Source organism: Uloborus diversus, chromosome 9 (assembly GCF_026930045.1).
Source record: "Uloborus diversus isolate 005 chromosome 9, Udiv.v.3.1, whole genome shotgun sequence".
Taxonomy (NCBI): domain Eukaryota; kingdom Metazoa; phylum Arthropoda; class Arachnida; order Araneae; family Uloboridae; genus Uloborus; species Uloborus diversus.
In genome coordinates, this window is record NC_072739.1 from 135,413,673 (window position 1) to 135,430,997 (window position 17,325).

The 17,325-nt window shown below is 35.9% G+C and overlaps 1 protein-coding gene across 1 annotated transcript in view; it reads right to left on the reverse strand.

Moving 5' to 3' along the window:
- Positions 1-17,325, reverse strand: part of LOC129229286 (23 kDa integral membrane protein-like) — a 50,505-nt gene that overhangs the window by 2,759 nt on the left and 30,421 nt on the right. Inside the window, exons 4-5 of the mRNA XM_054863560.1 lie at positions 15,783-15,878; positions 2,141-2,236 (exon numbers count right to left, since the gene is read on the reverse strand). Of these exons, the coding sequence (XP_054719535.1) occupies positions 2,141-2,236; positions 15,783-15,878 (192 nt within the window). The remainder of the gene's footprint in view (positions 1-2,140; positions 2,237-15,782; positions 15,879-17,325) is intronic.

Consider the following 17,325-nt stretch of genomic DNA (forward strand, 5'->3'; position numbering starts at 1 on the left):
AGAAGGAAAAGAACATCAAATGAAACTTTTTTTTCAGGCCGTGAAAGAATAATATTCAGTATTTTTTAGATGTTGTAGTAGGGTAACGGCACCAGTAACAGACGTGCTTAAGACATCGCTCTCAGGTTAACTCACTTTTCTGAGCATTTTAATGTATTTAGAGATTTGAAACTTGTTTTCTCTAGTGCAACTACATCTCATCTAACATTTGGCTGCTTCTGGATCCTCTGAGTTAGTTAATTCTAATTTTATTTGCTCAATTTCGAAAAAAAGTCCAACCCCCCAGTAACAGACACCGAAAATTCTGATGATACCCAGCAACATTTAGGATGAGGAAACGATGAGTAATGGACAGAATTCCTCTTTCCTCTTCAAAATATGCAAAAGTTCTTTATTATTAGATCTAAAACCTTATTAGATTCAAATGAACATGAAATACCAGCAGACCTCGAGGTGGTTCAGTAAATTAGCGCCCTTTAGCCAGGGCCCTAAAGCAGAAATCCATGAAATACACCGCCAGCTCAGTCATTTCCAGCCGAGGACTGCAATTTCATGCTTATTAGCACTATTCAGCCCGGCATAGGAAAGTGACTGAGCTGGAGATTGAAAACCTCTTAACGAAGCCAAGAGTGCCAAACAAACTGGTAGCTAATATAATTAGCACAGACCAGACGAGTGACCGAAGCAATGGTTCGGTTCAATTCGAGGATTGAAGGCAAGGCACGGTATATTCAATAAATTTCCGGGGCCCTTATGCCAGGGCTAAAGCAGAAATCCATGAAATGACTGAACTGGAGGTGTATTTTATGGGTTTCTGCTTTAGGGGGGGGGGGCTGGCTATTGGGCGGTAATTTACTGAATATGCCATGCTTTGCCTTCAAATTTCAAGTTGAACCGAACCATTGCTTCGATCACTCGTCTGGTCTGTGCTAATTACATTAGCTACCAGTTTGTTTTGCACTCTTGGCTTCCTTAAGAGGTTTTCCACCTCCAGCTCAGTCACTCTCCTATGCCGGGCTGATGAGTGCTAATAAGCACGAAACTGTAGTCCTCGGCTGGAAATGAATGAGCTGGCGGTGTATTTCATGGACTCGTGGTGGTTGTTCATAACCTTACACCACTGCCTTGTTAATACCAACTGGCTCATAAAATTCACTCTGATAACACTAGATGGTTGCACAGTATTCGTGGGTCACAGCAACATCAGTTTTACCCGCCTAAAACTCTAATTGTTTAAATCCAAACGTACGACTGTCTGTTACAGGACCCTTGTCTGTTACTGGTGCCGTTACCATATTGAATGTAGATGTTGCAGAGAATGCAGTAGTTTGTAGATGATATCGATAACAACTTATTTAGTGCTTGGGAAGTTAAAACTGCTATTCTGACACTGAATTGAAACTTTTGAACTGAGTTTCGTTTCTATTTTCAAGAAAAAAAAAATCACTGCTTTTCAGAAAGTTGAATTAGTTGTATTTATAGGAAGTTCTTTTTCCCCATTTTTAAACTCTCCCCGTTTAGAAATCAATTTATTTGTTTTTCCCCGATAGATTTTATCATCTCCTTTCACGAAACTATACCTAATTTCTACATCAGTTAGATGCTTTTGTTCCATGTCTTCATTTTAAAAATTAAATTTCTTAGTCATTTCGAAATCCCATTTTTTATAACTCTTTCTCAGATATCACACATCAAAGCAATTTTAAAAACTGCGTTTTCCAATTTTTATACAAAGAATTTCGTTGCAATATGCATATGTTCGTTATTTAGCAATTATATTTTCGCATACTATATTTAAAACCTGACTGTGGTGTTTTTTAAAAATTGCACTTGGTTCCTTTTACCTTGAAACTAAACTTCGCCGCTATTTCAAGAACTTCATTAATTGTTTTCATAGACCATTTTTTAAAAATGTTGCCAGTTCCTATTTTACTCGTATTTTCGAATCTGCCTTCTTGTTTTAAATGTCCATTTAAAGCTTTACTGCTTTTATTTTTACTTGAAATACATTTTCTTATACCCCTTCCTAAAAGAGATGGTGAATGAACTCTCAGAATCTTATAAAATTTATGAAATATCGAAGAATTAAAACTTTTGCTCTGCGAAATAAACGAAAAGAAATTTAAAAAATCCTGCTTACCGTAGGATGTAAAGTACCAGTACTACTGCCCATGCAGGACTTGGGAGCTTCTGTCAATCTGTAGTCCCTTGGACTCTGAGAACCACAGCATTCCAACTGAAAAACAAATTAACATTACCGTTTTGTAAGCGTCACGTAGGGGGGCCGATCCTAGGGTGTCAGCCGCCCGTGTGCAAAGACCTAATGTGCCGTTCCTGAAGAGCAATTTGCATGTTTTGACTAATACTTAGCGCCCATATAAATCTTTCTTCAAATTTCTGTATCAAGTTCTAATTTAAAACAAAAACCAAAAAAAAAAAAAAAACAGAAGGATGAATTTATGTAAAAAGTTAGAAACTCCTTAAGTACTCGCACAATTTATATCGTTGAAGAAAGTAATAGGTACAGAAATTTACTAGCCGTAAAAACGCATTTTATAGTCTGTCTTTCGTGACATGAGAGGAAGGAGGGGGGGGGGGAGGTATCGCCCCCAGAAAATATACGAAATTGGCGTATGAAAGATAGCTGTAATTAATCTTTGGTTGTGTTTGGACAAAAGAGTCGGGAATATTCAAGGTCCATGGAGAAATTTTCAATATTGACATCAAAAACTGTATTTTAGGAAATATTTCGAGACTTGAGGGGAAAGTAATGTTGGAGTTCTTTCCTGAAATTCTGTCAAAATTGATGTTAAATTGCAGCTATTTTTTGTGACCTTAGTTTAGGAAGGATCGACGCTCTTCCCGAAAATTTTCTGAAACTGTCGTTTTAAATACGCAATTTCGAGTTATCTTTGTTGAAATTGCTGGAGGGAGGAAGATTCAATCGTCTCCTATCGAAAGTTTTCGAAATTGAAGTTTAAAACTCAAATTTAGGCTGTCTTTGGTGACGTTAGGGGGTCTGGCATCTTTCCTCCGGGAATTTATCGGCACTATTGTTTCAAAAACACATTTTTGGCAAAATTTGGACACGATAAGGGAAACGGGAAAATATTCCGAACTGAAATATTTTTGGGAATTAAAATCAATTTTAGGTTATTTTTGTGAAGGAAGGATTTTAGGGTTCTAAAAAGCACAATTTTGTGCTATCTTTAGTGAAGCTTCAGCGGATCTTTCTGAATATTTTTCGATATTAATATCTGAAAAATACAACCAAAGACTTTTCTCCACCTCACCTCGGTGGTTGATGGGGGATGCCAGATGCCCTAGCGCCGTGAAAATTTACATAAGCCATCCGTAATTTTTTAGAAATGGAAGTCCCAAAATCATATTTTAGGCATTGTTTCATAGCGATGGGACAAAGAGCGGGGGGGGGGGGTCAGTGTGCCCTCAAGAATTATTTTTTGAAACTGATGTTAATTTCAGGCTAGTTTAGGCAGGAAGGGTTTGGTGGCTCCACGGAACTGTCTGAAAACGAAATTTTGAGCTATAGCGATTACATGAATAATTATCAAAAACGCTTTGTGGAACAATATAATTAAGGTGAAAAAACAACGTAAATGAAGCACAAATATTGAAGAAAATACAGCATATAGCTATTTCAAGGCTACAATGGAGCCTCTTCATCAGTGCAAAAAGCTCACCAACACAACCAGAAGTTGCGAGAGAACTAACAACAACCAGGTGGACACCGGTATTTATACCAAAGAATGCCAACCAATAAGAATACAGGAACAAGACATCAAACAACCAATCAGCGAACAGCATGTACACTCCTGGCTCAAAAGCAAAGGGAGAGACAACCAATCAGAAGCCAGGAGACAAAAAGAGTGCGAGACACCAAAGAAACAGGAAAGGCAATTATAGAAATTGCTTCCAAATATCATGAAAAAATGGAGTGCTGGAAAAATCATTGACAAGAGAATGAGAATTTTTCCAAATATAGTAAGCTTCCCAGAAATCGAGGCCATAAACCGAAGAACATTTACAAATAATCTTTGCAGATGAAAAATCAAAACAGTGACCAGAAGTCCAACAATGCTGAGCGATGGAAGAACGAGCAAGTTCATTTTGTTTAACATAGTTTTCGTGCTCTTTCAGACGGTGCTTGAGAGCACGTTTAGTCTGTCCAACGTAACCAAGTCCACACTTGCAGGAGATGCTATAAATACCCCAGTTGCTATGGCAATCAATGGGGTCCTTTAAGTTCGTAAATTTTATCTTATTAACTGGAGAAAAAGCTATATCGAAACCAAATTTCTTCAAAATCTTTGCAACTTGATGAATAACTTTTGGATAATAAGGCAAAACAATAGTATACGAAACATTGGAAGCAAAAACCTTTTCAGAATGAGAGGGCAAAAATCATTCTGAAATCCTTCTGTACCGGTGTCCACCTGGTTGTTGTTAGTCCTCTCGCAACTTCTGGTTGTGTTGGTGAGCTTTTTGCACTGATGAAGAGGCTCCATTGTAGCCTTGAAATAGCTATATGCTGCATTTTCTTCAATATTTGTGCTTCACTTACGTTGTTTTTTCACCTTAATCATATAGCGATTACGTTGGAGAAAAGGGGGATCCGGGGTATTTCCCCCAGTTCTTCGAAACTGATGATTGAAAAATGCAATTTTAGTTTGTTTTTGAATACGTTAAGTGAGAGGGGTGGGATTGGAGGCCTCTCTAGAGACGCTAATTCAGTCTATCTTTGGTAGTAATGTTAGGGAATGGATTTCAGGGCCCTCTACCGCAAATATTTCGAAAAGGAAATTCGAAATATGCCATTGAGCAATTTTTGATGACGTTAGGGAGGCTGTCTCCAGAAAAGACATTTTGGAGCCATCTTTTTTAGGCTATGTTTGATTACATTAAGGAAGAAAGGGTGAATAAGAGACTTAATTGGATCTTTAAAATCGGTGGTTCAACCAGCGAAATTTTCCGAAATTAAAGTCCTAAAAACGCAGTTTGAAGCCTTCTTTAGTCTCGTCAAGGCATCCTTTTGGATCTTCGCTTTGGAGCCACACTTAAAATTTTTAACCCGGGGCAAAGGCCCTGTCCTCCTACCTAGAGCAAACACAATGTGCTCTAAACATTCCATTTTTCTTAATATGCTATGCTGTTGAAAAAATTGGCACTTACTCTGATAATTGAACATTTAAAATTCAGCACATTTATTCGACTTATTATGTTATCTTATGAAAAATTCTTCAGGAATTTTGCTTGCTTAAAACAACTATATGATGCGGCCTGCGGCCGCCCCTTACTTTGGCCGCCCGTGTGTGGTGCACACTCTGCACAACTGCTAGGATCGACCAAGGCGTCACGAATAATATTCATAACCCCGGTAGCAGAAACAGAGCGACGCTGCGACGTTCGTCTCAGATTTTTGAAAAGTCTGCAGATTATTTCTTAGTTGAGTCGAAGAAAAGCTTTAATTTTCATAAGAAAAATAGTCTTACATTTACAAATAGTCTAGCTTAAAAAAGCTGTTTCACAACTTTGCGGAGGGAAGGATAATAGCTTGCGTCGAAAGGATCATTAGTTTGCAAATGAACGCAATAAATCAACAGCCCGTGTGTGCCATCAAGAGACTGTAGTTTCGTCCTTATTATGGGCTCATTCGTCTGGAATAGTCAATAATCGAGGTGGAGGCTAAGGGAATCTTATTGAAGCTGAGTGAGCCAACAAATTGGCAGTTAAAGCAAATTTAGCACATCAGCGAGAGTGCACAAGATGAAACGTACCATTGCTTCGGACTCTCGCTGTGGCACAGCGAGTAATAATAAATGTATCAAAAAAAAGGACGTTCAGAACAGCCTATGCTAAATATGCTTTTTTTAAACGTATTTATTGTAATTCAGGGGTTTAACTTTTCAGGTTTTCTTTTTCTTTTGAAAACTGACATGAGGTCACACATATGTAGTCCCCAACATAGGTAGTCACCCCGCCCCCCATAATACATGGTTAACACAAAAAACTGGAGCTCATTAGAGTAACTAAAACTAGTAAAAATCCAGGTACTTTCACACACAAAATTCAACTCTACTGCACAAAACTTCATTTTTTACATATTATTACTAGAACATATGAAACCCAAGAAGCAAAGAAATAAACACTATGCTTTTGAGATAATTTAAGATCTAGGTGAGGTTGACATGTACATTAGTCACTTTCACAACATTAATGAGAGGGCTCTGACTCTGTTGAAGTGGGGGAGAAGTGTGTACAGTAAGACAGGGAGAATAGTGAGACAAGAGCAATATATTTTCTGTTTAGATATTTCTAGTCTAGTTAAACTTTTGAAAATTCAGGTCGATACACTATGAAAAATATTATAGAAAAACGAGCTGATGACATCACAAGACTTCCTTTTACTCCAATTTAGTGCCATTTTCTCATTATTGGCAGTTTTAATGTGATTCATTAGTTTACTCTCTAAATATCACCAACAGTGGCCGAATTGAAATCAGATTTAAAAAAAAAAAAATCGCCAAATTTGTTGGACGACAAAACTTGGCGACCAAAAGACTGACAATATATCGCCAAGTGTCCGTCAAATTATAACACCACTTGAGCTTACATCGAAATTAACAATGATTTCTCCCCAAAAAGGGGCAAAAGACCCCCTTTGGAGCATCCGAATGCACCAAAAAAGAAAGTGAACAACTAGACCCCACTAGGAGTCTACGTACCGAATTTCAACTTTCTAGGACATTCCGTTCGTGAGTTATGCGACATACATACGTATATACAGAAGTCACGAAAAAAATCGTTTTTTTTTTCTCGGGAATCGTCAAAATGGTTATTTTGCGTGTCTATACGTTCTTAGGCTCTTATCCACACGTGGTCGAGTCGGAAAAAAAAAAACTCAACATTAATTCGGGCGTGAGTAAAATGGAAATTAAGGCCGAATTTTGAGTTAACTTTTTTTCGCGAATACAAAACTTCCTTTTTTGTAAAAGGAAGTAGAAAAGTTACTTTCAAGTATCATGTAAGAAAAATAACTATGCCATCATAGTTTAAACCCACTGAAGTAAAATAATCTCCATTGTTTTTTGCGCTATTTCTAAACCGTTTGATATATTTGACAGATTTGTGTTATTAATCCTACATTAGCTTATTAACTAACGTTCATTTTAGCAGTATAATGATGTTGTCAGTTTTCTTTGCCTGAAAATGGCAGCCATTGAGTTAAAATTTTTGCAGTGAGGGAACAACGAGACACTATTAAATCGTTGCTCTTTGCTCCCATGGCACTTTTAATTTAAAAATAGAGAAATTATACATTGAATTAAATTTAATTACAACTGGCCTGTAGATGCAAATAATAATAAAATACGTTTGAACGCCCTGCATCAACGAAATAAGTATGATTGAATGGAATTATGACTCTTATGGCTTATATTGGTTTCTAGTGTATTTTTTTATTATTACTGTCTAGTTTTAGTATTTTTACTGTACATTTCTGTATTGGAAAAGGTTCAGAGAACGGTTATTAGACTAGTCAGAGGACTTTCAGATTTAGAATATGATACTAGACTCAATAGGCTTAATATGTATAAGCCTGGAGCAAAGGAGAGCCAACAGGGGACATGATTCAGTTTAAATTAATCAAAACGAAAGATGTTAACGGATTAAATTTTCTCAAGGGAAAGCAAGACAAAGGGACATTGTTATAAGCTATTCAAATCTCAGACTAAATTGGAAATTAGGAAAAATTACTTCTTTAGTAGGGTGGTGGGCACTTGGAACAGCTTACCGGAAGAGGTGGTAATGAGCAAGGGGTGGATAGCTTTAAGAGGGCCATTGATCTTCATTGGGGACTTATAAACGGACTAAAACCAGCCTAGCTGGACCCAGAGCTTGTTGCTGGTCGTCACATTTGTGTTTGTATAATAACACACAAATATTTCCATTTCGTAATTATTCTATTTAAATTAGTTTTTTTTTATTGTCTCATTGCAAAGTGTCAAATGTAATAATATTTTCTCACTTCAAAATTTCAACGTGCCTAGAAAAAATTTTGCAGATTTTCTGAAACAGCTAAGAAAGAAGCTGTCGTCGTAATAGACAAACGCAACAGTGAAAGCATTCCATCCTTATCTAATGCTATATCATAAGAAAACACTTTTAGCCAATTTACTAATCCGGACTTACCTAAATATCATTCTATCTCATAATACCAAACAAATTCGTGGTAGATTTCACTACTGTGTGCCAAAACAACATGAAATTTACCTTGCCAAAGGCCAATGTTGCCAGATTGGGGGAAATTTCCCCATTTTGGGGAAACCTGGTGGTCTCTGGGGAAATTTTGGGGAAATGAATTTTGAGGGGAATTCTTTGAGGAAAAATTTTTTTCTTGGGGAAAACCTGGGGAAAGAAAAAACCTCGGGGAAAAAAGAATTTTTTTCGTATTGAGATTCATGACAAGAAATAGTAGTTACATTGTTTGTATCAAACAGCTTTGATCAACTTAATGGAATTCGCATTTCGCATTATGTGGAATATTACGCTACGGAATTCGCATTAATGTTCTGCGTGAGTAACTAGTTGATACGTGAAACAGGTAAAAATAGGTGTGATGAAGAATGTTCTTGGATAAACATATAAAAAAAATCATAGTTTAAATGTACATACAGAAGCAGAGTAGTAAATGCGAGTAGAAAAAAAAAAACATTTGGCTATTTCTTATCTTTCGGTCAGACGCTGGTATTTATGACTAGTGGCACCCGCACGGCTTTTCCCGCAGTAGAAAATTAAGAGGTGTTTTGGTTCCCCTGTACATTTACAAATAATGCATGATGAATTTCTCGTCAATTGGCTTGCCCCCGTTACGGTTTCACGTTATGATAGCTTGGTAATTTACTCGTCCATCTTATGATAATTTTTCTCGGGAAAATGTTCTTAAAATTGGAATAGAAAAAGAACAAAATCCATTTTTCGAAAAATCGCTTCGAGGTGCAAACCCCTATACTACAAACTAATTTTGTGCCAAATTTCATGAAAATCGGCGTAACGGTCTAGGCGCTATGCGCGTCACAGAGATCCTGACAGACAGAGATATCCAGACAGAGAGACTTTCAGCTTTATTATTAGTAAAGAAGATAAAGAAAGATAAAGAAGACAAAAAAAAAAGTAAAAATGGGAAGAAAAAAAAACGTTGGGGAATTTTATAAGAAAATTTGGCTATTTGGGGAGAAAAAAAATTTCAGGAGACAAAAATATTAAAGAAAGTCGATTCGTTTTATGAAAATATTAATGGAAAAATAATTTTTGAATTTGGGGAATTATGATGGAAAACATCGCTTTTTGGGGAAAAAGTAGGAAGGGAATTGGGGAAATCTGGATTTGACCATCTGGCAACACTGCCAAAGGCGATAGCTTATACCAAAACCAAACAACAACAATCATTCGTATTTTTCCAAGTAAATTTAGATTCTTTCAAAGTTTACTAATTCAAAAGATATGTGTCTCATTGTTCCCACGTTCCAGGGAAATGGTAAAACAAAATTGCATTTCGTTTTTTTTCCCCTTTATTTCCCCTTCAATTTTGTGAATTTATAGTTTTTCTAGATCCACTTTCAAAAAACCGACTAGAGTGACAAATAATGTAACATTTGAAAGAACTTAATTTCTGTGTTTTTGAATGATAAAAAATATAATTGAATTTTCGTGTCTCACTTTCCCCTGAAACATCGGTTATCCGGACTAACTGGAACCAAAGGCAATCCGGATGAAAGAAAGTCCGGGTGATATGGGGAATCCTAAATTAAAAAAACTTATCTTTTATTAGCAGCAAAACACAATGCTTTTTTGAAAATTACATGGGACCGTTTCTCACTAATGCATTATCATTTATAGTTCAGCTGTAGTGGTGTCGGGCTAACGTTCAAAGTATTGCCATGATGTTTACTATAATTTATCGTACTACCTATGCAGGGCCGACTCTAGTAGTTCTGCCTCACTAGGCAACATTGACAAGTGCCGCCCCCTCCCATTGAATAATAATAATACTAATATAAAAAATTAATATATTAATAAAATAAAAATAATTGTTAAGTGCTTAAAATTAAAGTGAGTTTCTAGTTAAATTCCAAACTAGGTTTTGTATATCCAAGCACTGGTACACACTTTAAATCATCTTTTTTAATATTAAATTAGGGTAACTTATGGCACTGAAACAGATATTAATATTTTTAAATGACGTTTAAATCACGCAATTTGCCGTCTCTAAAATTAAATTGAATTTCTTGTTAAATTCCGAACTATATTTTGCATAGTCAAGCACTGGTACACACTCTAAATTATTATTATTTTTTTAGCATTGAATAAGTAAATTTTATGACGCTGAAATAGATATTCATACTTTTAAAAAATATGTTTTAATCTCGAAATTTGCCGCCCCTAAAATCGGCCGCCCTAGGCGGCCTCCTAGGTCTCCTACCCCAAGAGTCGGGCCTGTACCTGTGCAGGAGCTTACATTTAATCAAAAGAAGAAGCGGATGGTGACGATGGAAGATGATTGGTGTTCTAAAATTTCTGATCTTGCTATCGCAATTAATTCATTAACTAAATATTAAGATTATTATTCCAGCAAATGTATGATTACTAGGACTCGACCGATGCATCGGCCTGGCCGATGCATCGGCGCCGATGGTTCAACAATTTAGCCATCGGCATCGGCATCGGCGGCCGATGCTAACTTGCAGGAAACATCGGCCCATCGGCCTTAAAAACATCGAAAAGCCGATGGAATTGGCCGATGTTTTTGAAAAAAACAAGACCTTTGTTTTACTTTTTAATACAAAGTAAAGGGAGTTGTTGTTTTCAAACAAAATTGTTTACTTAAATTTCAGTATGAATTAATATTTTAGTCACCCCTGAAAGAGTTTTTAATACTGCATTCAGGTACCAAACACGTTAATTATTGCGTTGTTTCTTGCGGCTGGATGCACGTATGTATCTCTCATAAGTCATAACTAAAAAATGGTAAGCTGTAGAAGGCTAAATTTTCGCCTGTGGGAAGTGCGCACGTTTCAGTTGTGACCTTCCCTCTTTGTTTTCGATCGGATGTTCTAAAAAGCCTATTAACTGATTTTTTGTGGCTATTAATTACTTATTTCAATGCAAAACTAATATAGCGTCTTAGACTGACGATCATTTGGCGATATATTACCGAATTGGAGACTGTGGAAACAAATATGAGATGGCGAAACCGGTTTTGTTTCATTTTGTTCGATTCCCGTTGAACCGACGGTAATTTTTAATTTTTCGATGTTTGTAATATGAATCACAGTAATGCAGTCTTTTCTGTATCGCTTCGACGGAGCTACAAGATTGGGGCCCGTCGAAATACATTTTGGGGCCGTATTTCTCTATCACAGAAGTTGTAAAACATTAATCAAAAGCATTGTTGTAACTCCTACGGTACCCCTGCAACATTTGCTACATTTTAAATCCGCCACTGTACGTCAAAACAAACTCGGGTGCAAGTTTTAAAAGGGTTTTTCTGCTCAATGTTTATTATTATTTTGAACTCTATTTTTTGCGACTATTTTTTGTATTTCCGAGAACACTTGCGTGCTCCTCCTTCCACTCCCTCAATTTCTGAAATTAAACTAAAGTTGTACTTCTGAGTTGTTTAAAACCAACACCATTCATAAAATTAGAGATTTTTTTTTCAAGTTTTATCTATTGTTTAGGAAGAGTTTAGAGCATTAATTAGAAATTGATTAAAGACGTTTTGAATTGTGACATATAATTCGGAAAACAAAGATTTTGAATTTTTCTTCGGAAGTGCTGAAGTAGATTCAGAAACTCTTCCGAGGCGTTGGTGGTAGCGCTTCTGTACTAAAAAAATTAAGCCGAAGTTGGGGCCGAAGTTTAACATTGTGAGTTACCCCAAAATTAGAGTTTGACCCCCTAATCCGCCCTCGTCGTTTCAAGCATTTCTTAAATATTTAGCGATTATTTATTTTGGTCAAGAAATGTCATTTTGCGTATTTTTTATACTTGTTTCACCTATATTTTGTAATGCGCCACCTTTTTTGCATCATTAATAGCGATCGATTTTTTTTTTTCTGTTGTAACTATTTTTATGTATTTATATAAAATCGATGAATAAGTTATTTTCGTTTTCATCATATGCTTAATAATATGTTATAGAAAAGTTTCAAGGATTTTCTACTATGCAATTTTTTAAATTTCAGAAAATTATTGTTGAATTGAAAAATTGAATTTGAACGTGTTTGTAGTGCTCCATAAAAGATTAATCAATCAAAGTGTTCAATATTACGTGTGCAAACATCAAATCAAGTAGTATGTATATGTATTAAGTTATTAACTTGGGGTAAATATTGAGTTTGTTTATTGGTAGCTGCGTTTTAAGAATCTCACTCATTTCGTGGCTATTTCTTTTTTCCGCAAAATTTACGCCACTGTTATACATTTTATGAAAAATGCCAACTTTTCTATTCATAAATTTTAAATAAGTATAAAAATATTCCTATTATGATTTAATATTGTAATTTATCTGTTACCTTTTTTGTTTAACTTGATGACTAAAAAAGGTCTACGTGCAATCTTTCCACTTTAATAGCGTAATTTGTTGACGGTTTCATAGTTTTTTTTTTTTTTTCTGAATGATTAAACAACATAATTTAATGCTTTTTAACTATGTTTAGTTTACCTAAATCCAAACATTATTAAAATATTACTGAAATCTTAGTTATATGTTCAATTTAAAAAAAAAATCAATTGGTTATTAAACAGTCTCTTTGTTTTTCCTCATTTTTTTTTTTTTTTTTTTGGCTGTTGTTCTTCGTTTTCCATCACACAGCAGTCAAAAAAGGAGAAGCATAACTACACCCTATACAGATTGTACGTAGTACGATCCAAAAGTTCGAGGGATAAGCTGTATAAAACCTTACCCAGAATAGTTCACATTACCGAAGCACATCCACCTACAAAAGGTCATCTTGAGGGACTATGTACTTCTGCCAGTGTTCATATAACTTTTACAAAAACTCCTGGGAGCCATTTTTCACTACCTTCTGTGATGCAGCTTTATCTTCTCCTGACGGAAGAAAGCGGCGTCCATGCAAATGTTTTTTTTTTTTGCTGGGAACAGGTAAAAGTCACACGGAGCTAAGTCCGACGAAACGTGATGTTTTTGGTTTGTCATATCAGAGTATTGGCCAATCGAACCGTGCATCCTCAACATGAAAGTCGCCTTCTTCCCCACGATGAAGTCAAAGCAGCAACGAAAGAGCCCTTACAGGAGGTTGCGATAAATGTCTTCCAGGAGTCCTTCTAAAAGCTATACGAACGGTGGCAGAAGTGCATAGTCGTTCAAGGTGACTATTTTGTAGATAGATTCACGGTAAATTTTTATACAACTTGTCCTCGAACTTTTAGATTATGCTACCTACGTACGAGTTTTCAACTTACTATTTCATAACATTTTTGAGTGACGTAAGTTTACGCGCATGAAAACATCACAAGAGAATTTGCGATAATTTTAACTAAGGAGGCTTTCAAAATGGATATTTCGGTCATCTATATGTTCTTAGGTACATATGCATGTACATATGCGCAGAAAAAACTTGTGAAGTTTAAATTGGATGATCGTAAAATAAAAATTTAGGTCGAAATCTGATTTTTTTTTCGGGAGGGGGGGGGAGTATTACAATTCCTTATCCGTAGAAAGGAAGTAAAGTGAAATGAATCAATGATACTTTAAATCCCTGACAATTTTATCAATTTATTTCTGTTAGATTTTTTTTTTTTGCCATCGGCCAACAGCATCGGCCATCGGCCATCGGCAATCGGCCATTTGGAGGAAAACAATCGGCCATCGGCCATCGGCCATCTTTGAACAATCGGCCAACAATCGGCATCGGCCAAAAAACGCCATCGGTCGAGCCCTAATGATTACGTAGAAATATTTCGTCCTCATGCATAATTTCGTCCCCCTTAGTTTCTCTTGGTCTGACACTAGGTGTCGCCGTCGGTGATATTTTTCCTGGTTGTGGTCAAGTACTTTATTTGTCGAAGTTTCCTGAATCTTTCTGCGCTGCGTTGCTGTTTGGGAGCACTTATTCTAATTTGTAAACTTGATTTACATTTAATACTATTAGATGCTCTTCTAGATTTATTAAAATGTATTTATATATTTGAATTCCACATATTTGTTTGGAGTAAACGGAATGCCCAGGGTCTTTAGCAACTTTTAGGTTCACTTCACGTAGGAAGCCGCGATATTGGCGAATATGATGTTCCTATTTTCGTCCCCTGCTAAGATTAGAGTAAAAACTTTGATACAGAGAATCATCTGCACTAAAATTGTTTTATGAAGACGGACATGGAGAAATATAGGTAGTTTGCACCTCGTGGCAAACACAGGGGCGAAGAAAAAAAAAAAACATCTGTGACGCTTATTTAGAGACTTGAAAAATCAATCTTATATCTTTTTTGTAAAACAAGCTGATGTGCCTCACATGACTTCCTTTTACTCCAATTTAATGTCATTTTGCCATTATTAGTAATTTTAATGTGATTCAATAGTTTACTCTCTAAATATCACCAACAGTGGCCAAATTAAAACCAGACTTTAAAAAAAAAAAATCGCCAATTTGTCGCCAAGTCAGCGACAAAACTTGATGACCAAAAGACTGGCGAGAGATCGCCAAGTGTCCGCCAAATTAAAACACCACTTGAGTTTACATCGAAATTAACAATGATTTCCCCCCAAAAAGGAGCAAACGACCCCTTTAGAAACACCCGAATGCAACCAAAAGGGGAGGTGCACAACTAAACACCACTAGGAGTCTACGTACCAAATTTCAACTTTCTAGGACATATCGTTCTTGAGTTATGCGACATACATACACACATACACACATACATACATACGTACATACAGACGTCACGAGAAAACTCGTTACAACCAAATCGTCAAAATGGATATTCCGTGTGTCTGTATGTTCTTAGGCACTTATCCACGTGTGGTCGAGTCGAAAAAAAAAACTCACCATTCATTCGGGGGTGAGCAAAATGGAAATTAAGGTCGATTTTTGACTGAAAATTTTTCGCGAATACAATACTTCCTTTTTTGTGAAAGGAGTAAAAAAGGCATAATATGAGATTCTTTCCTGTAATACAATTTATTAATCCGCATTAATTATTATTACATCTCATTGTAATCTCTTTTAGACGGTGTATTGGAGGGGGGGGGACGAAAATAGGTTATCCGTTTTTAATTCTGGTAAAAGTTCATTTAATAAGAACTTCTTTTTAAACTGAAAACAAATTGCGTGTAATTAGCTTAAATACCATGTGCAGGCTTAGTTGGTGGTGTGATATAAATGTTCTCGGATTAAATGATCGTAACGTATATGCTAATTAGAAACTAGAAAGCTTGTGAGGGACGAAAAATGGCGACTTTACCCGTTATAGATATATTTTTAATTTTACAAATTTGATCCAGATGAATCGGAAATCTGGATAAACGATGTTCTACTGTTCTTAATATTCACATGTGACTACAAAATTTAGTAAATCAGTGTTTGTTTTACTTTTTATTTATATTTTAGGCACTCTCGTCTCCCTTGAAATTCATCTACGCCCCAGATTCATAACCGCTGGAATAGATCATGTTGATTCATTGCAAGATAATAACTCTTATTGCCGTGGATAGTAGGAAAATTTTCTCAATTTATTTCACTTACGTGCTCTTGAACATAATCCATAAATTTTCGAGCAGAATCGTCCTCCATCCTGTCATCTATCTGTTTCTGGATTTGCTTTTCAAGTTCTCTGCCGATCTGGAAGAATAAAAAAAAAAGAAAAACATTGTATTAAAAGTAACTACTAAACTAACTACTATAGTCTGTAACATTATTTCCAAAGCTTTTTGTCCTTGCATGAATTGAATATATTTAACTACACTTTTTTGCGGTTTAGTAAACTTTGAGTTGCCAAACCTTTCTCCTCTTCTCAAATACTGCTCTGTTTGCAATTTTGCACAGTTAACTTTTTTTTAGCCCATTACTTATTGAAATGAAATAATTCGACTTCAGTTAAGGAAATTCGAATTATTTGGTTACTTTTCATCTTTAAGTTTTTCTAATGTAACCATGTTGAAAGTTAAATTGTCTGTTGACATCGTTACAGCTTTTGGGACTTTAATTATTGAAATAAAAATTAAGTTGCAATTTCACACCTTACACTTTTTTTTTTGTAATGTAAACTGAGACAGTTTATTTGCATTTTGCACCTTTATGAAGTTTAGCTATTGCAGTTTTATTTATTCGATTTCATTTTCAACGCCGTTATAATTTTTTGCACCTTAGTTATTGACAATTTTTCTGTGCTTAATATTCGTGCAGTTTTGTACTCACGTTTCGATCATTTTCAATGATGATTTTACGTAGGTCTATTTTAGATAAAAGAAGAAACCACTAGTAGTCGACACTACACAACCAGTTGGCATTTATAAATATAATTTAAGAACAGAAAACACTAAAATGTGCAAACAATTCGCAATCCCAGAGCTCGAATACGCTACCTTGCGGTGATTAACAATACTAAAGAAAAAGGTAAAACATTCCATTCCATGTGTTTTCTTTTGGGTAAATTACAGGCTTCAGACAGTTTGTGGCATAATCTAATTTCAGAAGAATAGAAAAGAAAGCTTCCCACAAACACGATGAAAACTTACTGCCATTCACGAAGCGTAGATGCAAGTTATAAGTAACGGCATTTGTTTGTTTTACCTTTTTCATCCGCCATTAGACAGTGGCTGCAGCGCCCCCTATAGTTTATTGGAGTTGCAAATAATAAAGCACAAAATGTCTTTAAATCTGCAATGTTTACCGTACGGCTTTTCCTTAGCTAATGTTTTGGCACCTGCATTTCTCTTTCTTCTCTCTGCAATTTTTTCAGCTATACATCTGAATCTGATCCAAGCTGAACTAAAAACTGTTCACCTTGATCACTTCTTCTCGAAAATTCAAGGTCACGTAATTTGCACGTGCTTACAGCTAAAAGCTGTTGCTAAATTCCAAACATTTTAAATTGAAAACGATATGCAACTTATTGAGCAATCACGATTGCTTATTGTTCTCACTTGACAGAACTTGACGTAATGGTTCCTTTTTCAGCTTGAACCAGGGGCCTCTGCAGCACCACCGCCCACCTGCGCGACTCCTCTGGTCCCGAGCGCTGTCCCCCAGAATCCACTTCTGCTGGGTGGTGGCGTTCATGTCCCAC